General features: G+C 56.4%; 1 protein-coding gene across 2 annotated transcripts in view; it reads left to right on the forward strand.

Annotated features, from left to right (window-relative positions):
* The first annotated feature begins 207 nt into the window (after positions 1 to 207).
* The window catches only part of PDE9A (phosphodiesterase 9A), a 30,594-nt gene continuing 6,109 nt past the window's right edge, over positions 208 to 24,692 (forward strand). For both annotated transcript variants that reach the window (XM_049785427.1, XM_049785428.1), the window contains exons 1-9: positions 208 to 342; positions 6,066 to 6,136; positions 7,217 to 7,294; positions 9,163 to 9,206; positions 18,436 to 18,490; positions 19,022 to 19,092; positions 20,044 to 20,128; positions 22,830 to 22,911; positions 23,993 to 24,067. In XM_049785427.1, coding sequence (XP_049641384.1) covers positions 274 to 342; positions 6,066 to 6,136; positions 7,217 to 7,294; positions 9,163 to 9,206; positions 18,436 to 18,490; positions 19,022 to 19,092; positions 20,044 to 20,128; positions 22,830 to 22,911; positions 23,993 to 24,067 — 630 coding nt within the window. In that variant the 5' untranslated portion in view covers positions 208 to 273. The remainder of the gene's footprint in view (positions 343 to 6,065; positions 6,137 to 7,216; positions 7,295 to 9,162; positions 9,207 to 18,435; positions 18,491 to 19,021; positions 19,093 to 20,043; positions 20,129 to 22,829; positions 22,912 to 23,992; positions 24,068 to 24,692) is intronic.

The raw sequence follows: 24,692 nt of genomic DNA on the forward strand, positions 1-24,692 counted from the left end.
AGAGGAAAGAGGAGGTGTGCCAGGAGGAGGAGGAGGAGGCGAGTGGAGGGAGGGGGAGAAGGGAGGAAGGAGGAAAAGAGGAGGAGGAGGAAGGCGCGCGCTGTGCGGTCCGGGGGCGCGCGCGCGAGGCTGGGGCGCGCACGGCTTCGGGGTGCGCGGGGCCGGCCGCTGGTTGGCCGCTCCTGCTCCTGGTGCCCAGTCCCCCGCCGCCCCACCGGCCGGCAAAGTAGTAAAAGTGCCTGGGGCGGGCGGGCGGCCCGGCTTCGGGGCGCCATGGGCTCCGGCCCGTCCAGCTACAGGCCCAGGGCCGTGTACCTGGACGTCGACGGCCGCGTCCAGAAGGTAAGGGCCGGGCGGGCCGGGGCGCGATCCAGGGAGGCCGGACACCCCCACCCTCAGCCGCGGGCAGCCCCAGCTCCCCCCCGGGCGGTTCTGGGGAGCGAGCAGGTGGGGTTGCATCCGTGCCCCCATGGGCCCCCTCCTCCAGGTCCCTCTCCCCAACCGGCTGGAGATGGGGGGACAGGCCCACGGTGCTCCCCCTTTGTTCATGCCTCCCCTCCTCTCCAAGTCTCTCAGACCCCCGCTCCTGGGTGGCACAGCGATGGGGAGGCTGGCTGGGGGCAGGGTGTCTCGCATTAGAAGCCCCCCCAAAGCCTTAGGGAGGATGTAGGACTCCCACCCACCCTCCCACCCAGCTGGACCCTGCAGCCCTGGGGACTCGGCAAAGGCGCACGCCCTCCCGCCCCTAGGTGCCCGCTGCTCTCATTAGTGCCCAGGGCAGACTCATCCCATCCGGGCGCCCTGGGGGTGAGGCGGAGGCTGGCACCACTTTAATGGAATCACGGGACTCGGAGCCAAGGACGGGCAGGGCCGGGTCTGAGCGCGCACAGCAGCACGGCAGGGCCACGCCAGGCTCCCCACTGGACCCCTAGGCCTGCCACAGGACGTCTCTGACGGTCATCAGCCTGGGTGGGGACAGGCAGACATCCCCGTCCCAGCACATGAAGACACGCAGACGCACGCATGTACAGAGACACGCAGGTACACTCAGACACATGCAGGCATGCACAGAATGTACTTATGCAAGTACATAAGACAGCAGGCACACAGACATACAGATACACAGAGAGACACACGCACACACATGCCTATCTCAGCATACACAGTCTTACAGAACACAACTTACAGGCATGTCGCGTGTCTGGGTACATGGCATTAGCCTATAGACGTTCACACATCAGGTGTGTTGCATGTAGGGATGCTCCCAATTGTCCAGGTGCCGTTACTGGGGGGTGTCATCACCCCTTAAAGATGCATTGATATTAATCCCCTAACCCAGTCAGTACACACAACACGCGTGTTGGATTGTGCACGTGTGTATGCAGATGCTAACATACACACACACACCTGTGTGGTCGGCGTGGCCTGTGCTTGCTTAAAATCCCGGGGATGGATTAAAAGAGACGTAACCGTGAATGCGGCAGCTACTGGGGGAGATGGGCCCCCTCAACTCTCCAAGGCTGGTTATGGGGTGCGGCAGGGAGGCTGGGACTGCGTCCTGCAGCTGGCTAGAGGTGGGTTGCCCACAGCCCTGCAGACTCCCTTTTTCCGGAGCGTGGATGAGACCTGTCCCGGGTCCTGCCTGTCTCCGGGCCGCACTGCTTTGGCTGCTGGGAGGCCTGGGCGGCACTTGGAACATCAGCCTCAGGCCTGGTTATGGCCACCCCCAAAATCTGTGGGCAGCCCACTACCACTCCTGACCTTTTTGTGCAACTTTCAGGCCTCAGCAGGACCAGGCAGAACCACTCCAGGCCTGCAGTAACGTGCTAGAAAAGAAGCTCTTGGTCCTGACCCATATCAGGCCCCCGGAGGGTCCTGCCTGCCACACATGGTCTGAAAATGCCCCAACTTTCCAGACTGGTCAGGAATAAGATCCCTGTGGCTTCCACAGAGGAGGACGGAGTGACAGGGCTCCGTTCCTAGTTGTTCATGGCCCCCAACCCTGCACCCTAAAAGCTCTCTAATCATGGAACTGGCCCTGTCAGCCCCAGATGTCAGGAGCCCAGGGTGGGTGACAGACATGGGGCCTTGGGAGACAGGCCAGGGGCACATGCTCTCCTTCCTGGCAACCAGGGTGTTGGGGGCAGACCTGGGAGGGTCCCACTGGCCCAATCCCCCATGATTGAAATTAAACACAGACCCAGGCACCTGCCCAGGGCATATAGTGGGGTACCATTATCAGGAATTTGAGGTCCCCCGTCACATGGAGATCTTAGTCTTACTTTCTGCCTTTGCAGAATTGGAGAGGGGGCCCTCAAACCCTTCCTCTGCTTTGGTTTTGGGGCCACACCTGGCAGTGCTCAGAGGTTGTTCCTGGCTCTGCGCTCAGGAATCTCTCCTGGTGGTGTTCAGGTGACTCTATGGGATACCAAGGATTGAACCCAGGTCAGCTGCGTGCAAGGCAAACACCCTTCCTCCTGTGCTGTCGCTCCAGGCCGCATCTTCAGTCTCCACTTTGTATCCATGCACACTTGTTTGTGTGTTCATGCTGTGTCTGTGCATCTGTTCGTGTGTGCCCTTTATTGCTCCTAGCAGTGTCCACTGGGCCTGACCTGAGGTACACCATATGCCAGTAACTGCAGTGTGGACATGGGTCCTGTCTCCCTGACTCTCCAGACCTTCCTTGCTTCCCCTGCCCGTGACCTTCAGGAGTCCAGCTTAAGGCTTGTGATGACCAGGGCCAGCCTCACGCACCTTCAACCAGTGCACTCAGGCACCCGGAGGGCCCGAGCCCACCACAAGGCCCTTCGAAAGTTCCCACCTCTGCCAGGACCACTCTAGCCACCCTGGGCAGGGTGAACAGCAGCCCCTGCAGGCCTGCGTTGGGGAATGGGGGAGGCGGAAGGGGGAGTAATTGGAGTGTCTGTCCTCCCAGGGGGCTCGTGGTTAGGTGCTGTGGTCTGGGGGCATGGGCAGGGCCCATCCAATCTGCACAGCCACCCAGCTGACCCCAAGCTCCGCCACTTGGAAACTGTTTCTCCCCTCGCACATCCCAGCAGCCTCTGGAGCCAGACCTGGACCCAGGGGTCTCTTGCCTGGGCCTCGCCCTGGACTTCTGCCCTTTCACCCAGGTGGGCATCGACCCCCTGCTCCTCCAGGACCTCCAGCTTCCAGGACCGACTGCTGGCCTGGTTCCGGCTTCATTTTTTGGAGCTGGTGGTGAAACACACCCAAACTCCGTCCACCCTCTGGTGCATTTTCAAGGAGGCATCCCAGAGCTGCCCTCCTCGGGTCACAGTGCTCCCTCTCTTCCCCTCTGGAATGGAGTTCTCCTCCCACTGCTCCTCCCCCAGTCTGGCTTCCTGTTCCAGAATGCCTCTTCAGGGACACCTCCTCCAGCCGTGGGACCGTGAGGGGCAGCACCCAGCAGTGTGTTGGGGTCACCAGCACCCACTGGGATCCCACAGCCTAGGGCTGGGCTTTCAGCCCTGGGATGTTTGCTTGGCGCTGCCTTGGGGAATTGGTTCTGGAAATTTCTGTGACCTTACAACAGAGGCATCTTTGGGGCTGAAGGGAAAGCAGAGTCGGGAGGGTGTTTGCTTTGTACTCAGCAAGAGACTGACCTGGGTTCAAGCCCATCAGGTCCCCTGAGCACCACCAGGAGTGATTCCTGAGTGCAGAGTCATGAGTATTCACTGAGCCACTGGGTGTGGCCCAAAACAAACAAGCAAAAAAAAAAAATAATAATAATAAAACCCAGGGCTGGAGCCTGTGGAGAAGCATGGCAGGTGGGGTTCTGACCTTCCTCACAGCAAACCTGGTTGGAGCAATGCCCAGGCGCCAGAGTCAGGAGTAAACCCTGAGCACTGCTGGATGTACCCCCACCCTCCAAAAAAAAAAAAAAAAAAAAAGAAATTAGGATTTGGGCCAGAGCAACAGTATAGCAGGTAGGGAACTTGCCTTGCACCTGCCTGACCTGGGTTTGATCTCTGGCATCCCATCTGGTCCCCCAAGACTGCCAGGAATAAGGTCCAAGCATAGCTGGGTGTGGCCCCAAAACCAAAAGAATAATAAGAAAGAAAGAAATTGGAGTTTGGAGTGGCCAGCAAGCCCCAGGTCTGTCTCCTGTGGTGCTGGTCAACAGATCCTTCCTTCTGGGCAGCCCAGGCCCCTGACTGGCCACCAGCACCCCTAGCCCAGAAGCCTGGGGTGGGACTAGAGCAGGATGAGGTTGACGTGGAGTCAGTCAAAGTTGGGGGTGCAGCTTCCCTGTATGCCTGGTGGGGCTCCCACCTCTCCAGTCTCCATGCAGGCTCTGGGCGCAGGAGCCCTGGACTCTCCACCCTGCTCCCACTGATGTCCTCTGCCCTGTGTCTGCCAGCTCTGCCCCCTCTGCTCTCGCTCCTGCTCTTCGAGTCCTGCCTGGTCCTCTTCTGGCTGACTCTTGACTTTCTCCCGGAGGCAGGCTACAGGGAGGAGACAGCGTGAAGTCCCACAACGCAGTTTGTGCATCCCTGGTTCCGTGGCTAGTGCTCACCTGGCCTTGAGTCCCATCACTCCCCCACCATGTTTGCAGCCACATGGAGACGAACAGAAGGACACAGACCCCAGGCCCCTGCCCTTCAACGGGTGTGCCTGTGGGCTCGTGCCCATGGCTGCGTCGTGCAGTGTAAATGCGACATTTGTATAGATGTGCCCCTGGGTATCGTGTATGCATGCATGTATGTGTGTCTGTTTATGGCTGTGTGTCCACATGTCTGCATTTATTTGTATGTCCAGACCTTGTGCATTATATACTGTGGGTGCATATATATAGTTGCACCTGAGTGAGGGATATGTGTATGTGTCATGTATGTGTGTCTGTGTGTCCATGTATGTGTCTGTCCACATGTATGTGCATATATCTGTTTCCTTATGGACATGTGTTCTATATGCATATGTCTGTGTCCATGTGTATGTGTGGAGAGAGGGAAAAGGAGAGAGAGAGGAAGAGGGTGGGAAAAGAGAGCAAACTTTTTTTTTTTTTTTTTTTTTTTTGGTTTTTGGGCCACACCCAGTAACGCTCAGGGGTTACTCCTGGCTATGTGCTCAGAAGTTGCTCCTGGCTTGGGGGACCATATGGGACACCGGGGGATCGAACCGCGGTCCGTCCAAGGTTAGCACAGGCAAGGCAGGCACCTTACAAACGTTTAGCGCCACCGCCCGGCCCCTAGAGCAAACTTTCTTTGCACCTTGGCCAATCCAGGTTCAATCCCAGCACCCCATGAGAGGGAGAGGGAGAGAGAGAGAGAGAGAGAGAGAGAGAGAGAGAGAGAGACAGAGAGAGAGAGAGAGAGAGAGAGAGAGAGAGAGAGAGAGAGAGAGAGAGAGAGAGAGAGAGAGAGCAGGGGTTACAGAACTTGCCTTGCGTAGTGTTGACCTGGGTTCAATCCCAGCACCCCATAGAGTACTACACCCTACCCCCAGAGTGAGCCCTGAGCACTGCCAGACATGGTCACCAACAAACAAGCCCAAGTGGCCAATTTGAATTTGAGAAGAGTCTCACTGCTGTGAAGCACTGGGAGGTGGACCGAACCCTGAGAAAACTCCTCGAGCATTAGTGGGGACCAGCATGCACCCTGGAGCTGCCTCCCCACAGGCTGCCCTGCATCTGCTGGGGTGTGCCAGCCCCTCCCCACACCCCCCCCCACAGTTTGCTGGAAAGAGGGGTCAAGGAGAGTTTCTAGGGCTGCAGATACCAAGGGAGACATTCACCAGAGTGTGGGGCCCAGAAAGGGGGACCCCTGCATGCTTCTCTCCAGGAAAGAGGGTGCTCTTATAGACCCCATAAGGGAAGTCGGGGCCAAGGGCATGTCCCACATGATCCTGCCTCAAAGCCAGACTCACATGACCTCTGTCCTTTCCTTGGCGTCAGATGTGCCACTCAGCCTGGGTGGACTGTGACACCGACTCCGCCTGGGCATTTATGGGGCCATCGCTTTGCTTTGGGGCTCCCTGGAACGTGAGCAACAGCACGTGCTGCATGTCCGCGTGCAGCCCCTCAACCGGTCCTCCTCCCCCCGCAGGTGGTCTTCAGCCGCTACTGCAGCTCCAGCGACATCATGGACCTGTTCTGCATTGCCACCGGCCTGCCCAGGTGGGTGCCTGCCACGGCCCTCTGTGTGCCCAGAGGAGGCTGCTGGGTCACTGTTCATGTGCTTATCACAGGCATCATGCATCATACGTGTGACTTCCTGTCTGTGGCAGTGATCATGTGTGTTTACCAAATGCCATTCTCATGTCTGCTGCCTGTCACATAAGCGTCCTCATTATCCATGTGATTAGACAGAGACCTTGACATAAGTTACTCATATTTGTCCATGTGGGCTGTTATATGTGGCGGCACTGGGATGATTCGTGATATAGGTGGGGCTGCCTTTTCTCTGTTACATATATCACTCTATGTCTCCACAGAATATAGTATTACCATATCTTTTGCATATATTGCTTTTTTTCTGGTGGTGCTCAGGGTTGGTACTCAGGAATCCTGGCAGTGCTCAGAGGCCCATATAGGATGCTGAGGATTGAACTCAGGTCGGCTACACACAGGGCAACTGCCCTCCCCGCTTAGCTATCGCTCCGGTCCCCATTCATTGCTTACGTATGTAATTCATGTTATATGTGTATACAGGACAACTATTGCATGCATTGCTTATGCAATTGTTCATGTTATGTAGCCATGCAGGACACTGTGTTGCTTACATGTATTCTTCATGTTATACATGTGGTTCTCATGACACCAGTACACATATTACATGCAAGTCATGCTATGACACCCGTTGCACAAACTGGACGCACATAACCAACTCTTCACGTCACACACGTGATTGTCATTGTGATACCTGCTACATATATAGCCTCTTAGAACAACCTGGGTTTACTAGGGCATCACGCCAAGGCCCACATCACATGTTAAGGCCATGGCAGCAGAAGCTCAGAGCCTGCATGCTGGCAGGGGTCACTGTCCCCGTTTGGGCAGAGCAGAGGAGGCTGGTGGATCTCTGTGGATCCTTGTGGCAGAGACCCCTCCGCTTCAGAGGCTGTGCCCAGGGCCAGTCCCGTGCTTGCCAGGCTGGGCTTGCCATGTCTCTCCTGCTTTCACACCCCACTCAGGACAGGATGGGATGTGAGCTGCAGGGGCGGGGGGCAGGGGGTGCTTATGCCGACTGTGTCACAGGAACACCACCATCTCCCTGCTCACCACGGACGACGCCATGGTGTCCATCGACCCCACCATGCCCACCAACTCAGAACGGTGAGCGGCTTTGCGGGGGTGCGGCTGCATGCATGCAGGGTTGTGGGGTTCAGGCCTGCAGAACAGCAAGCGGGGATGGAGCGGCCCCGCCCACCACTCAGACCCCGCCCCTTCTCCTTCATAGGCCACGCCCCTCACACAGGCCCCGCCCCTTCCCAGACCCTGCCTCCCATCCAGGCGACGCCCATCATAAGGCTCCACCCCTCACAAGGCCCCACCTCTTACACAAGCCCCGCCCTTCTCTAGGCCACGCCTCTCGTGAGGCCACGCCCCTTCCCGGGCCCCGCCCCTCGCCCCGGACCCTGCTGGCCCTGAGCACCAGGTGATCTGATCTAGGTGAGACCTGAGCTTGGGAGCACTGCCCCACCTGAGCTCTGCACCCTGTGACACGCCCCCTTGGAGAGTCACAGAGATCCCCAGGTTCCCGTGCCTGCCTCAGTTTCCTCCCTGACCCTGGGCATCGGGGGTCGAGGCCAATCCAGAGGCCCCAGTGATGTTTCCCGGAGGGGAATGAGTGGCAGCCCCAGGACCTCCCCACACACCGTTGGGTGACCGGCTCAAACTCACAACCTGCTAGCCACCACCCTGCACCCTTCACACCCCTGGAAGTCTGTTTTGCGATGGCCCCTAAGCTCCAGGTCTGGGAGCTCCGCTTTGCTGCCATCTCCAGTCATCGCCTATCACTTTTGTAGAGCAGCGGGGTGATTGGGCCTCCCCCAGAAGTGCTCAGGGACTCAGAAGTCACTCCCAGCAGCAGTACTGACACTTGGCCTTCTGGTTGTTCTGGGGGACCATGTGGGCCTGGGGGATCAAGCCCTGCTCCCCAGCCCTTCTCTCACCCCTCTTGGCTATGTCCTCCTCTTGCCCTTTCCTGGAGCTCCTGTCTACAGAGACGGGGCCCAACACTGGGTTCCTTGGGGTTCTCGGGTTTTGGGGACGAGCACAACCTTTTGAGCAGCGGGCAACGCCAGCTTCCCTTGGCATTCACTGCAGCAGGGCGTATAGGAGGTGCTAATGGGATCTGTTCCCTATGCCTCTAACTCAGAACATAGCTGAGACCAAGCTTAGCAGGACATGCTGGATGGGGTTTAATCCCTGGTACCCCCATAAGATCCCCTGTGCACAGAACCAGGAGTGATCCCTGAGCACTGAGCCAGTAATAAGCCCTGAGCACCATCAGGGGTGACTTCAAACAAATAAACAAACAAAAAAACCCACAAGAATAGAACTGCGGGGCCGGGCGGTGGCGCTGGAGGTAAGGTGCCTGCCTTGCCTGCGCTAGCCTAGGATGGACCTCGGTTCGATCCCCCGGCGTCCCATATGGTCCCCCAAGAAGCCAGGAGCAACTTCTGAGCGCATAGCCAGCAGTAACCCCTGAGCGTCACAGGGTGTGGCCCAAAAACCAAAAAAAAAAAAAAAAAAAAAGAATAGAACTGCTTGGGGCCAGAGAGATAGCACAGTGGTAGGGTGTCTGCCTTGCATGGGACTGACCTGGGACGAATTCGGGCTCAATTCCTGGCATCCCATATGGTCCCTTGAGCCTGCCAGGAGCAATTTCTGAGCACACAGCCAGAAATTGCCCGAGTGCCTCAAAGTGTGGCCCAAAAGCCAAAAGCCAAAAAAAAAAGCAATAGAGCTGGAGGGTCACCCACGGGGCTGTGACATGCCTTGCATGTCTTGCATGTCTGGGCTCCAGCACTGGCACTGGGAAGGACCCTAAAAAAATTGTAGACAAAATGAGTACTTGAACACATGGAGGATTCCCTTGCATGAGTATGCACGGGACAGAAACTGATTGAGAAAATAACACCCCAACCTCTCAGCGTACATCCGGCTCTCGGGTCTCACGGCCAATTTCTCTCTTATAGGACCCCCTACAAAGTCAGGCCGGTGGCCCTCAAGCAGCTGTCTGGTAAGGCCTGTCTCTTTCTTTTTCTTAGAATAAAGGCCCACTTGGACCAGAGCGGTAGCAAGCAGGGAGGGCACTTACCTTGCCAACCAATTCAATCCCCTGCATCCCATAGGATCCCCAGAGCATGTTCAGGAGGGATTCCTGAGTGCAGAGCCAGAAGGAACCCCTGAGCACCATTAGATGTGGCCCACCAAAAACAAACAAAAGAAAGAGGGCTGGAGAGAGAGAACAGAGGTAGGGCATTGGCTTTGCCTTGCACGCAGTTGACCCATGACAGACTGTGGTTCGAATTCCAGTGTCCCATATGGTCCCCCGAGCCTGCCAAAGGCGATTTCTGAGTGCAGAGCCAGGAGTAACTCTGAGCACTGCCTGGTGTGACCAAAAACAAAAACAACAAAAAATTACTCCTGATGGGATTGGGGGCGGGGGAGGGGGGGGGCTCTATGGGATGCTGGAGATCAAGCCCAGGTCGGCCGCATACAAAGCAAATGCCCTCCCTGATGTGCTATGTGCTATTGCTCTGGCCTCCCACATTCCAATTTTGCTTTCTCAGACAGTGCTCCTGAGAGTATTCCTAAGAGAACACTAAGGGGGGGGGGCATGCCTCTAAAGGAAGGGCACTTCCCCTGAATTGAGCCCCCAGAGTTCCCCCTCCCCGCAGTGGGTGCAGACTTCCTGGTGGTGTCTAAAGTGGTGGCCTTGGAATGTTGCTGCTCTGACATCAGGATCGGTAGACGCTGAGAACAATTTTGTGGGCTCGTAAACCATGCTGGGACTTTTCTCTCCCTCTCTCTCTATCTCTCTCTCCTTTCTGAGAGGCTTTGCGTCATTTTGCTGTTTCCTTCCTATGTCTATGTGTATCTGGCGTTCCAGATTTTTTTTATAAGTTTTTATCTTTATTTTAATATTTATTTATTTATTTTAAACTTTATTGATTGGTTTTTGGCCATACCCCGTGGCACTCAGGGGCCACTCCTGGCTCTACATTCAGAAACTGCCCCTGGCAGGCTCTGGGGACCATAAGGGATGCAGGGTATAGAACTCAGATTGGGAAGAAAAAAAAAAAAAAAAGAACTTAGGTTGGTTGCATGCAAGGCAAAGGCCCTCCCTGGTGTGTTATCGCTCTGACCCCTTAAAATAATTTATTTATTTTTTAAACTTTACTTATTGATTGATTGATTCTGGGCCACACTCAGCAGCGCCCCAGGGTCACTCCTGGCTCTGCACTCAGAAATCATCCATGGCAGGCTGGGAGACTATACCATATGACAGGAATCCAACCTAGTCCCTCCTGGGTCGGCCGCATGCAAGGCAAACGCCCTACTGCTGTGCTATCTCTCCGGCCCCTTATAAGCTTTTGTAAGTTTTATAAGTTCCAGGTGAGGTATACGCCCTGTAGACTAGGCCTGGCTGGTCTCCAGTCGCCTCCTCCCAGCCACCTTCTTCCGCTTTCCTGGACTTAATGCCCGGGGTTTTCCCTCGCCTTCCTCCTGCTCCAGTCTTTGTGGCTCTGCTCTTCCTGGCCTGTGTCTCACCCGTGAGCCTCGTTTTGGGAGCAGAAAGGAACCAGGCCCCGAGTTCCCACGGCTCCCGCTGCCCCGCCGAGGCCCCTCCCGGAAGAGCTCACCCCACTGTCAGACAAAGTCCAGAGTTCACAGCAGGCTCCATCTTGCCATCCTCTGACTGTTGGTGACAGCAGGGGCTCTCCCACTCACTCCCCTCACCCCCCCCCCACAACTACACTAGATTGACTTTCCCCAGACTTCTGCCCCATCACAGACAGATGCTGACAGCTCTGACTCGGGTTTGAATCTCAGCACTGCTCCGGGTCACTCCTGATCACAGATCTGGGAGGAAGAGGCCCCCACCTCCCAAACGCCACAGGCTGTGCCCCTCCCAAATAAAATGAGCAGAAAAGGGACTGGAACAATAGTAAAGCAGGGAAGGCACTTTTTTCTGCTTTGGTTCTGGGGGCTGCATCTGGTGACACTCAGGGGTTACTCCTGGCTCTGCACTAAGAAATCGCTCCTGGCTTGGGGGACTATATGGGATGCCGGGGGATTGAACCACGGTCCATCCTAGGCTGGTGCACGCAAGGCAGATGCCTTACGCTTTGCGCCACCTCTCTGGCCTCAGGGAAGGCACTTGTTTTACTCACTGCCAACCCGGGTTTGATCCACAGCATCCCATATGCTCCTCTCAGCCCTGCTAGGAGTGATCCAAAAGCACATAGCCAGAAATAATAGCCTGAGTACAGCTGGGTGTGTCACAAAATTCAAATAAATAAATTAATTTAAAAAAATTGGGTGGGCAGAGTTATAGTACAACAAAAAGGTCATTTGCTTTGCATGCAGCCTACCCTGGTTTGATCACTGGCATCCCAGATGGTTCCCTGAGCACCACCTGATGCTCAAACTAAAAATTATTTTTCAGAGGCCGGAGCAATAGCACAGCGGCAGGGTGTTTGCCTTACATGCTACCAACCTGGAATGGACCCAGGCTAGATCCCCTGCATCCCATACGGTCCCCAAGCCTGCCAGGAGCTACTTATGAGCACAGAGCCAGGAGTAAACCCTGAGTGGCGCCTGGTATGGCCCAAAAATCAAAAACAAAAAAATTATTTTTAATTAAAAATGCAGAGCCACGGGGCCGGAGAGATAACATGGAGGTAGGGTGTTTGCCTTGCATGCAAAACGACAGTGGTTCGAATTCTGGCATCCCATATGGTCCCCAAACCTGCCAGGAGCGATTTCTGAGCAGAGAGCCAGGAGGAACCCCTGAACACTGCCAGGTGTGACCCAAAAACCATCAAAATGAAATAAAATAAAATCCAGAGCCATGGAGCTGGGAGATAGTACAGCAAGTAGGGTCCTTGCCTTACACACTGCTGGCCCAGCATCCCATAGGTTCCCCTGCAGCCTGCCAAGAACAATTCCTGAGCGCAGAACCAGGAGTTACCTCTGAGCAGAGTGAGGAGTGAACCCTGGGCACAGAGCCAGGAGTCATCCCTGAACACCACCAGGTGTGTCTTTCCTCCAAAATTCCAGAGCAGCCTGTTTGTCTTGACCTGAGTAGCTACCCTGCAGGTATCTGTGGCTTTGGGGCCACCAGGTGGGACCACTGGCCACTGTCTCTTCCTCCTCCCCAGAACACCATCAGGAACACTCTCCTCCCCAGAGCACCATCAGGAACACTCACCCGTGTCCTCCCACTGTTGGGAGCCTATCATGCCTGTGCCTCCAAGGGGGTTTCTGGGGTCACGGGGAGTGGGGTGACTCAGAGCCTCCTTACCCCTGGGCACTTGCTGTATCCTTGAGCCCCACCCCACTGGGGTCAATGCACCAGCCTCGGGTCTCCTGGTATTAGGATGAGCTGGTCCCGCTGCCAAAACCTGAGGCCAGGAATCTCAGTGATGAGAGCTCAGATCACACAGCAGTAACATCTTGAGCCAGGGAGGTCAGGGGGCACTGAGCCCACCTGGTATAAATGGGTGTGATCAGAGGGCATGGTACAAGCAGGTATAATCAGAGGTGCATGATGGTGCCCATCTGGCAAAAGCGGGTGCAGGCAGCTGAGACCAGTTAACCATGAGAGTGCACCCAAGGCTCCCCCCAAAATCCAAGGGACCCCATTCCTACACATCTGAGGACCCTGTGAGGCCCCCAGGAAGTCACTACTCCACGGACTTTCCCGGGGCCCTGCCCACCCTGCTTTCCTCTCCCAGCCCCCCCCACCTGGGGTCCCCGTACCCCCCTCTGCTGACAGAGCCTATGCCTTTAAGGCCCTGCAGACTCTGCCACTCTAGGCTGCAGCTCCTTCCTGGTCCTTCCTCCCTGTCTGTTTTATGGGGCTCATAAACTCCCGACAGGGCTGGGTCCCCACTGGCTTCGAAGTTTTCTGCTGCAGCGGCTGGCAGGGAAAGAGGGCAGAGGTGAGTCCCCCCCGAGAAGCAATAGGGGTGCCCCAGAATGGAAGCACAGAGAGGGAAACAGGAGCAGGGTGAGCACTGGATGAGAGCATAACTCAGTGCACCTCATGTTCTGGGAGGGTGCTCCCCGGAGGCCAAGAGATGAGAATCATGGTCCCCCAGTTTGTGATTGAGGTGTGGGGTGACTATGTTCAAGAGACCTTGAGGGAAGTTCTGTCTGCACCCCTGTGGCTTTGGGGGAGTCAAGAACACAGCCAGGATGGCACCAGCTATGGTACCTGATCAGCAAGTATGGGGACGCCCTGGGCTCCCTGCAGTGCTGCCATCTTCCCCAGGGGCATCGCCCTCTTGTCCCTGTGCATGGGTCTGACACTCCCATACTTAGTGGTCCCTGCAGCCAGATTCCCCGACATCCTGCACTGCAGAGACCCAGCTCTGGAGGTGACAACTCCTGGAAGGGGGTAGAGAGGTGGGCGGGTAGGCTCGGGAATCGGACAACACCCACCCTGCTTGCTGCTCTTGGGGCAAATAACAGAGAGGCCCGACACCCCCAGTTCTCCAGCTCAGCCCTGCCTAGGAGAGACACTGCTTGGGGCCCTGCTGGCTGTGGGGATGTCTGCACTGGAGCAGACACTGGGGGTCTCCAGGTGGGGTTCAGCAGCAACCTAAGCCCTGGACATAGGGCAGGGCATTGGCTCGAAAGACTGTATGTAGCTCTATTTCCACCCCATTTGGAGCCCAAGCATCTTGAGGTCTCCCAGCCCTGCAGGGTGTGGACATGCCCTGCCTCACCCCAAAAAACAGCCCAGACCCCAACACTCCAGGCCACTCACTGATGCACTTGCCCAGCAATGCCACGTCCCTGATTGTCCCTGAACGTCTTGTCCTCTGGCTAGAGACCCATCCCGGAGTGGGAACTGGGGTCTCCAGGTTTAGGGGTGCGTTTTGCTCACACACGAGCTGTCCCCGCACTGCAGGACCCCTGGAAGAAGTCGGGAGCACACGGTGGCACCCAAACCCAGGCTGCGCTCCTGCGGTCCCTCGGCCCTTCCTAAGACAAGTTGCTAGCCTCCAACACAGTTCCCAACTCTGCCTCTGCTCACAAGTCGCACCCCTGATGGCATGGAATAGAAGCCTAGGGCCCGGAGAGATAGCACAGCGGCGTTTGCCTTGCAAGTAGCCGATCCAGGACCAAAGGTGGTTGGTTCAAATCCCGGTGTCCCATAGGGTCCCCCGTGCCTGCCAGGAGGTATTTCTGAGCAGACAGCCAGGAGTCACCCCTGAGCACCGCCGTGTGGCCCAAAAACCAAAAAAAAAAAAGAAGCCTAGGAGGTCCCACAAGTGGTTCCCCCATGTACCGGTGACAGTGTCATCCTGTCCCTTCACTCGCCTGTCCCCACCTTCCCTGCACCACTGGAGCAGGACTCCAGAATGTGCTCCCATGAGGGATGCTGAGCAGTGCTCCATGGGGACCCCCATGTCTGAGGGCCATAGGGGTGTTGCTGTCACCTGCCCTCAGGCTTGTCCAGTGTGTGTGAACCCCCTTTGCGCCTCTGCCCAGATGTGGTTCTGAAGTCCGTGAAGTCAGGTAAGGGCAGGTGTGCAGTCCTGTGGGTTTGACTAAGGGCCAGGGGTGTTCCCAGACGAGACCTTTTCTGTGGAGATTTCTGGCAATTCTTTTTGTTTTGTTGTTGTTTTTGTTATTGGGTCACACCCGGTAGTGCTCAAGGGTTACTCCTGGCTCTATGCTCAGAAATCACTCCTGGCAGGCTCATAGAACCCTGTGGGATGCCGAGAATCGAACCTGGGCTTGCCACATGCAAGGCAAACGTCCTCTGTGCTGTGCTATGGCCATGGCCCCTCCTGACAATTTTTAGCCAAACCAGGCTGGCGGTCAGTGACAGGTCATACCAGATATGTGCCAGAGACACTGGGCAGTGCTCAGGAGACTCTCACCCCTGTATGGGCCCCACCCAAAAATGCTGCAGCTTCAAGAGCTGCTGAGCTGACTTTCAGAGACCCTCAACCACGCACAGAATTCAGAATTTCTCCATGTGCTACTCGTTTTGGGGGGTGGTCACACCCAGCAGAGCTCAGGAATTATTCCTGGCTCTGCGCTCAGAAGTCAGTCCTGGCAGGCTCCAGGGACTATATGGGATGCCAGGATTCAAACCAGGGTCCATCCTGTATTGTCCGCATGCAAGGCAAATGCCTTACTGCTGTGCTATCTGCGCTCCAGCCCCAGGTCCTGTCTTTTATTCTAGAATTTTCCATAAGCACCAAGACAGTTCTACGGTTGCTTCTCCTGCCCTTCCTCCTGGTTCCTGCTGGCTGTCAGCAGTGCCCCTGTGGGGATCATGCGGAGCTCAGTGGCCCCTGGTCACCCAGGGTCCTAGGCACAGCTGCAGGCAGGCCCCCAGCTGAGCACTGCAGCCCCTCTCAGCCCCATTCCTGCACCAATGGGTCCTGGGGTTCGAGTCATCTCTAAGATCCCCAGGAACCTTGATGACTTGACACTATTCTGCTTCATGTCAGCTGGAGGGTTGTGGCTGATTTTCCTGTCCCCAAAGGCCTGTATCCGCAACTCCCTTTGTCTTTCCACCGAGTAATGGGCCTCAGCCGGAGAATCGGAAATGGGGCGCCTTTGCACATCGGCACACAGACGACCGCTGGGCTCTGCGTCTCTTGCACCCAGAGCCACACCCGACCAGCTGCACAGGAGCCAGATCCCAGGTCCCTCAGGCTCTGGGTCCTCTTTTGCAAATGGTGCTCGCTCTTCTGGTGCCTTTGTGGATCTATAAATACCGGCAGCGTCTTGTCTGACTAAAAATCTTGCTGGGGTTGTGAGAATTGTCTGGAGGCCCAAGAGATAATGCAGTGGTGGGGAAGATGCTTACCTTGCACATAACTGACCTGGGCTCGGGCCCCAGCACCCCATATGCCCCCCTGAGTCCCTCCAGGGCTAAGCCCTGAACCCCACTGCTGGGATCCCTAAAAGCAAAGGTAAAGAATTGTGTGTGTTGTCTCTGCCCAGAAAGGAAAAGCCTTTGTCTCTTGGCCAGTCCCTCTGCGTGGTCCCCACGGTCCTCCCAGAAAATTATTCTCTTTTCCCGGAGTTTAGTGCTAACACTCGGCCTAGAGTTTTAAAGAATTGTGTGTGTTGTCTCTGCCCAGAAAGGAAAAGCCTTTGTCTCTTGGCCAGTCCCTCTGCGTGGTCCCCACGGTCCTCCCAGAAAATTATTCTCTTTTCCCGGAGTTTAGTGCTAACACTCGGCCTAGAGTTTTCAAGTGTGTCTGTCCTTTCACAGGGGGAAGTGCGGCTGCTGCTTCCTCTGTGCTTTTGTAGGTGCAGCTAAGAAGGGCTCTGCCTTCTCCCTTCTAGAAGATTCTGGCTAGATTCCCGTTTGCTCGTCCTTGTCTCCTGGGAATCCGCGTCCACTAGGAAATTCTTTTTGGGGGAGTTTCTCATTCTGAGCTAGTTTCCTCCTAACTCTGCACTAACCTAATGGAGTGTTGGTGCCTGGGGTGGGGGGAGAGCCGAGTGGTGGCTGTTCCGGTATCTTCCTTTTCCACCTGAGAGGTGCGAGGCACCACACCGTGCCCTGGCCCCGAACTGGCTCCCCAGGGTTTCATTTCCAGCCTCACATGGATGGATATCCCCCTTATGAGTTTTCCAGCTCCCAGCTTGACTTGATGGCTCATCCCTGTTCTCTCCAGCTACCTCCTACCTTCCCTCCCTGCTTCCTCCTTCATTTTCTCAGCGAAATCTGCCCATGTCCTTTCGTTAAAGGCCCTCCTTTCCCAGCCCCCTTGCCAGCTTCCTCCAGTGATCTCTGAGCTACTGAAAAGCGAGTTATTCCCTTCTCGGGTATATTCCCTGCTCTCTCTGTCTCTTTTTGTTTTGTTTTGTTTTGTTTCTGGGCCACTCCCAGCGGCGCTCAGAGGTTCCTCCTGGCTCTGCATTCAGAAATCGCTCCTGGCAGGCTCAGGGGACCATATGGGATGGCAGGGATCGAACCCGATTCATCCTGGGTCGGCCACATGCAAGGCATTCTACCACTGTGCTATCGCTCCAGCCCACCCCCCCCCCCTCACCTTATTTTCCTTTTATCCAGAGCAATCACCCAAACACTCATTAAACCTCAATCTCGTCCTGATTTGGGGTCACGCTCAGCAGTGCTGAGTGCTCGCTCCTGGCAGGGCTCGGAGTCCCATCCTAGGTGGTGCCAGGGAAGGAACCCCGTTCAGCCACATGTAAGGGAAGTGCCTCCTCCATGCCCCGTCCGGCTTCTCCATTGCCCGGGATTAATTTCTGGGTTTATGGGATGCCGGGGATTGAACACAAGCCTGTCTCACGTCAGCCACGTGCAAGGAAAACACCCAGTGCTGTACTACTGCCCCAGCCCCCAGGTTCGATTTCTGAAGTTGAAGGGCATTTCCCAGGGCCAGGTGTCAGCAGGAAGTGCCTCCCCTGGCACAGTGTGGCTGGGCAACGCCTGTCTGGCTTGATCACACTGTGAGGACCCCACTTTGTCCCTCCACATCGACTTCCTGTAAAAGGCCTTGAGGAGCTTGGCTGAGCACTATCTGTCCTCATCTGAGTCCTGGATCTGGGATTTGCAGGGATGGTTTGGCTCGGTTGACTCTTTGCTGGAGAGGAAAGATGGGAGGTGGGGGGGTCAGTGTTGATTAGGGGCTACTCCCAGCTCAGTGCTCAGGACCCTGCAGCCTGGAAGTTGAAACTCCATGCACACAGCCTTGTGCTCAGGGCCCTGGTCTGGTGCAGATCTGTTAGGGACTCCGTGAGGCTTTGGGGTAAGTGGATGACATGTAGGACAAGAGGGTGGGGTGTCGGGTCCCTAGGAGTAGTTGAGGGCAAGAGGTGCCTGCCCCAGAGCACAAAGATGAGCCCCTGGAGGTTGGAACCCTGCAGGCCAAAGACTGGAGTACAGTTAGGATGGCTGCCTGCCCAACTACCAGCCTCCCTGCCCACCTGCCCTCCTGCCTTTCTGCATGGCCACCCACTGCCTTCCTTTCTGCTCTCCGCACCAGGCACCATAGGACATCGGCACTTCCTCCTACCCCACGCCCCGGAGCACCCAGACACAGCCTGTCAGAGTAATTGCCCCATAAAGGGCCTGTGGCACATCTCGTCCCATCCTCCTCCTCAGGAGCTTTTATGGCTCCAGGACACAGCTCTGGCCTCTGAGAGCACAACAGCAGGGGTGGGGGCAGGTGCAGGGGACTGGCAGTGATCGCCTGCGTGAGCCCCACACTTCCCTGTTCTGTTGTGTTCCACAGAGAAGGAGGAGCTCTTGCAGAGTGCGCTGAGCCAGGTGGCTGAGCAGCTGTCCAGGTATGGCTGGGGGGGGGGCAGGACACTACCCACGTGGGGCCAGTGGGGTCTGCTCAACCGCCCGCGTTTCACTTCTTAAGGGTGCCTCACTCCCAAGGCCAGCAAAATGGGGAGCACAAAGCCAGGTGTAAACCCTGAGCACCGCCAGGCATAGCCCCCAAAACTACATGGGGGCCAATGTGCGCAGGATTCCTGAAAGCCCAGAATGACCCAGCCTCAGGGCTCCTCGAGGGAGGGTTGACAGGGCGTGGGGTTGGGCACTGGGCTGTGCTCCAGCGAGGAACCCAGAAATCAAGGCCACACCCAGCTTTGGGACAGGGACTGGCCTGCCCTAAGGGCAGTTTTGCACCCGGTCTTGGAGCCCTGAAAATGGGGTGTCTCTTCCCACCCTGCCCCACAGCCAGACTGAGGGACCCACACTGGAATCCCAGGAGTCCCTGAGCCCCCATGTTCGTGCCCTTCCAGCCCCAACCCTGGCCTCATGCACACGGGGATCTGGTTAACCTGCTCCCTCTCCTCTTCCCCTCCCAGAGCTTTTAAGATCAACGAACTGAAGGCGGAAGTCGCCGATCACCTGGCCGGGCTGGAGAAACGGGTGGAGTGTGAGTGGATGCTGGGAGGCGCTGGGGATGGGGGGGGGGGGAGTACCAGGATGTTACACTGTGCGGCAAGAAAGGGGAGGGAGGGACGGGAGTTATGGGGAGCTATGGTAAAGGCCAGGCGGTGATCAGGGCTGCCTTGGGGACAGTGCCCTGACTGGGTGGACACAGGACAGTTTGGAGTGAGGGAAGCGAAGACACGAGACAGGTTTGATCCTGGCAGTGCAATCTAGGACCTAATTCACAGAGGTGATTGCGGGGGTCTGACCCACAGATATGAATGCTGGAACCCAACATTCAGCCGTGCATGCAGGGACCTGACCCATAGCAATACATGCTGGGACCTGACCCGCAGAACTGCATGCTGGGACCTGAGCCCATCTCCTGTCCTGGTCTCACCTGTCCCTGACCGTGTCCTGCAGATACATGGTTTGGGGGCCTCACCCAGAGATTCTGTCATTTCTTTCAAGTCCCCATATATCGGGGGCTTTGGTGGGGCCTGTCATTGGATGCCATAGTTCAAGCCAATCCAGGGAGCATTTCCACCTTATTCCCACCAGGTTCAGCAAACTGCCCCCATGGTCTTTAAGGGCACCTTTGTGCCAGCATCTCCCAATGAACCTGCCCCTGGCTATCCCGTGGACTTCCCCACACACCTGCCTACATCTCACTCACGCCACCTTTGCCCACTTTGCTTTTCTCTGGGGGACAAAAGGCACATTTGTCCTGACTGTCTGAAGTGTGGGAAGGAAAGGAAAACATGGGGACTGATGGACAGAGGGCCAGAAGGGTTTGGCCCATCCAGGGCAGAGGCCGAGGCCACCTGGAAAGGCCCAGTTGTGGGATCCTGGGCAGGAAGCCTGTCTCCCATCCAAGGCCAAGTCACCCTCTCATCCTCCACCACCTGTGGCCGTATCCTTGGTAACATCCGTGCGGTCTGGTCTCTGCTTTCAGTGGAGGCTCTGAAAGCCGTAGAGATAGAAAAATGCAAGAGTGACATTAAGAAGATGAAGGAGGAGCTGGCGGCCAGAGGCACCAGGTGGGTCTGTGCGGGGTGGGCCGGAGAAGGGGGGCCGTGCTGGTATCTGGGGCACAGGGCTGGGCTTTGTCTCCCCAAAGCCAGGCTGGGGGATCCACGCTGCCCTTCCTGCGGTTCGCTTTTCAGTCACTCAGGGCTTTCTGGTTAGACAGAGGCAGCGTGGAGGATTGATCAAAGGGATCCCGCTGCAGTGAATGTTCAAATACAATTTCTCAGCCTGAATGGTCCCAGTGTGGGTTTCTAACAAAAGGAAAAGGACACCAAGCTGGGGAGGGATGTCGAGGGCCAGAGGAACAGGAGGCACAAGGCCCCACCACATGGAGAAATCACGGGGTCCCTCCAGAGGTGCCCTTGAAGCTGCAGAAATTCAGGGACAGGGGCCGGAGCAGTGGCCTTGCAGGCAGCTGACCTAGGACGAACCTCGGTTAAAATCCCCATTGTCCCATAGGGTCCCCCAATCCAGGAGCGATTTCTGAACTCATTGCCAGGAGTAGCCTTGAATGTCACCGGGTGTGGCTCAAAAACCAAAAAAAAGGAAAAGAAAAGAAAAGAAAAGAAAAGAAAAGAAAAGAAAAGAAAAGAAAAGAAAAGAAAAGAAAAGAAATCGCTCCTGACATTACCCACTCCTGCAAAAGGGAGGTTTCGTGCAGCACGGCTGCTGAATGAAATCAGGGGCACATCCAAATGAAAATGCAGTGTCGCCCACGGGGGTAGTGGTGCAGAGCTGAGCGTGGTGCTGACTAGCCACAATGGTGAAAGGCTGAAGTGGCACTCAGAGCGATGCCACACTGGTAGGGATGTGCGTGGTGAGGCTGATGGCGTGGCTGATGGCGGTGCCTGTGGGCATCCTGATGGTGGTCCTGATGTGGGCACTGATGTGACACTGATGCTAGAACTGATGGATGCTGCTGCTGCCTCTGGTGATATTGATGCTCATGATGAGGCTGGAAAGCAGGAAGTGAAGGAAGGCTGTCGTGGCATCTTGGACCCTGGACACAGGCAGGGAAAGCCAGCTGGGATCAGTCTGGACACAGGCAGGGAAAGCCAGCTGGGATCAGTCAAGCCATATGATTGAAACCGCTCCAGATACCATGTCAGTTATGGTTAGAAATGGGGCTTCTAGAAGCAAAATGGACTGGGGATGGGGCCGGAGAGATAGCACAGCGGTGGGCATTTATTTGCCTTGCATGCAGCCGACCTGGAAGGGATCAGTTTGATTCCCAGCATCCCATCGGGTCCCCAAGCCTGTTAGAAGCAATTTCTGAGTGCAAAGCCAGGAGAAACCCTTCAGTGCCACTGGGTGTGGCCCAAAAACCAATCAATCTGTCAATAAATAAAAGTTAAAAAAAAAAGTGATTGGTGGGGCTGGAGAGATAGCACAGCGGTAGGGCGTTTGCCTTGCAAGCAGTCCATCCAGGATGAATGGTGGTTCAAATCCTGGTATCCCATAGAGTCCCCTGGGCCTGCCGGAGATGATTTCTGAGCGCAGTCAGAAGGAACCCCTGAGTGCCGCAGGGTGTGACCCAAAAACAAACAAACAAACAAAAAGTGATTGGGGCTTCTAGAAGCAAAGGCCTCTTCAGCACTGAGTGAGAGAAATGAGTGAGAACGACTGAACTGAATGTGTGATGATGAGCGGAGAGAATGAGTGAGGAGGGGTGTAAGTGGGTAGTGAGTGGGTGAAGAATGAGTGAATGAGAATGATTAAGTGAATGAGTAAGTGTGGAGCTGGCGAAGTGGCGCTAGAGGTAAGGTGCCTGCCTTGCAAGCACTAGCCAAGGAAGGACTGTGGTTTGATCCCCTGGCGTCCCATATGGTCCCCCCAAGCCAGGGGCGATTTCTGAGCGCTTAGCCAGGAGTAACCCCTGAGCATCAAACGGGTGTGGCCCAAAAAAAACAAAACAAAAAAAAAAGTGAATGAGTAAGTGGTGAGTGGGTGAGTGTGATGAATGATTGTGCCTCCTTCCATGCTATGGTGGCCGCTAAGGGACAGGACAGGAGCCCCATGTGTCGTAGTGAGGGGCCTCAGTGTGCGCCTGAGGGCACCACCAGCTCACCTGGGCACTGCAGCCCGTTGGCTCAGGGCCTATGTAACCATGTTCCACCCAGGTTCTCTGCCCTCAGCTGCCCCGTGGGGCGGCAGGCATCCTTGCAGCCCGGCCCTCAGATCCATGTCCTCCCAAGCCCAAGGCCAGTGGTGTCTGACGTCACCTCCACAGGTGACAAGGATGTGCCCCAGACTGGCAGGTGGTTTGAGGGTGACCAAGACTATCCCTGGAAGGTCCTGCCTGAACTTCCGCTACCTCCTTGGTTGCTGCCTGCTCCTCCCTCCGTCCCTCCAGCCTCTCTGAGTCCCCTCATTTTCTCTCAGGGTGGCCCACTCTTGCTGCTCAGAGGCTGCTCCCAGCTCAGTGCTCAGGATCACTCCTAGGGACATGTCAGGGATTAAACCACAGGACAGATATGTTTCGGGATTATGCAAGGCCTAGGTCCCCAGAACTTCCCCTCATCCTCGGTGCCTAAAAGCAGCAATTCCTGCACCCCTGGCCCATATAAGACTCCAGAACCACAGATGCCCTGGCCACAACGGCCCACAGGGCTGTACTGTGGGGCCTGCCCAGCCTGTGTTCCCAGGCGGGCACCAGCCGGCACAGTCCGTCCATCTCCCTGATGGCTCCAGGCAGCTGTTCTGTATCCCCAGGGCCGGCTGCTCCTGCAAGCTCAGCTTCCTGGACGACAGCAAGAAGCTGGCTCCGCGCCGTGATGTCCTGGCCTATCCCAAGGTAAGACCGGTATGATCTCTGGGACACATGGAAACGGCACAGCCCTGGGTGGGTCACTTGGCCCTTCGAGCCAGCGGCCCACAGGGGTGTCTCAGACTCCACATTGGCCAGACCCCTGCTGTCCTGGGGTGGCCTGGACACATGGACCAGGTTATATTAGCCCCACTGTCCTGTTCATTTGGATTTGGGGGGAGGCCACTCCTGGTGGTGCTCAGTGGACACTATAGGATGCCAAGGATCGAACCCAGGTTGCCTGTGTGAAGGCAAATGCCCTCCCTGCTGTGCTATTCATTTTTGGAGGCTGTCCTGTTCATTTTGGAAGGCTTTTCCCAAGGGTCACCTCTAAGCCACCACGACAGGGCTGAATGCGAGCACCTGGAATTGGAGGCTGCAGGAGACACAAGAGCCATGCCCAGTGGGGCTACACCTAACAGGGCTCAGCGGTAACTCTCAGCATCTCCCAGTGTCACCCAGTATCTCCTGATATCTCCCTCCACGCAGCTCTAGCCCAGCCAAACCTGACCCTATTCTTAGGGGTGACCTGGCACCCTCCCTTGCTCATTTGCATGTGGCCTGATAAAAAGTCAGAGCCATGGTCCCCTGGGGAAGGCCGTTGTCCTGCACCCCGCCGACCCAGGTTCAATCCCTGCATCCCATATGGTTCTCCAAGCCCTACCACAAAGGACGCCTGGACATAGATCCAGGGGTCAGCCCTGAGCACTGCCAGGTACGGCCAAAAACAAAACTCAGGAGCAGGAGCAGTGGCACAAACAGTAGAGCGTCTGCCTTGCCCGAGTTAACCTAGGACGGACTGCGGTTCGATCCCCCAGTGTCTCATATGTTCCCTCAAGCCAGGAGCAATTTCTGAGTGCATAGCCAGGAGTAACCCCTGAAAGTGACCGGGTGTGCCTCCCCCCAAAAAAACCTCAAAGGCAAGTAAAACTCCCAGAATGTTCCCGGCACCCCCTTGGCCTTGTAGGCAGACTGGGAACTGCCCTGTCCTGTCTCTGTGTCTCTGTGTGTCCTCGAGGGGAAGCGAGGCCACCGGGGGCCGCGCTGATCCTCACTCCGTTGCTTTCAGTACCTGCTGTCCCCTGAGACCATCGAAGCCCTCCGCAAGCCCAGCTTCGACGTGTGGTTCTGGGAACCCAACGAGGTGAGTTCTCCAACCCAATTCGCCCCTGGGGAATGTGGTGCACGCTGCAGCCCTGGAGTATCGAGGGGCTCCGGGACGTCCAGACACTCTGAGGAATGGGGAGCACTGCCCTCCGCCCCCCTGATGTCTCTGGGAAACTCCATCAAGTCCCCAAATCCCGAGTCCCATCCCCAAATCCCCGTGGCATGTCGCAGCCACGGGAACCAGAGCCTCCTTAGGCACAGTGATTCTTGAAATGAGAAAATGTCACCTGGGGGCTGAGGGTGCAGCTACCCCTAAAATCATCACACACCCCAAATGCTGGGATCCAAAGGTGGAAACAGAGAAAGGTAGGGGCAGCTGTGACGTGCCTGTGGAGGCCAGCTGGTCCCCAGACTCCCGGGGTAAGCCTCACCCTGTCCTGGACCCTGCAGCCTGGGGTCCCCCCACCATGGTCACCAGCTGGGACATTGACTCTGCCTTGTGCCCCTCCCATGGTGGCATTCAGACCCAGAACTGGTTTAAATAGTCGGTTCTTGGGGGTGGCTGCCCGCACAGTCCCCCCAGAAGTGGGCAGAGAGAGGGTCCCCATAGGTTCACACATCTCCCCACACCCAGGAGGATGCGGGGAGCAGGTGAGGAGAAG

Source organism: Suncus etruscus, chromosome 13, assembly GCF_024139225.1.
Source record: "Suncus etruscus isolate mSunEtr1 chromosome 13, mSunEtr1.pri.cur, whole genome shotgun sequence".
Taxonomy (NCBI): domain Eukaryota; kingdom Metazoa; phylum Chordata; class Mammalia; order Eulipotyphla; family Soricidae; genus Suncus; species Suncus etruscus.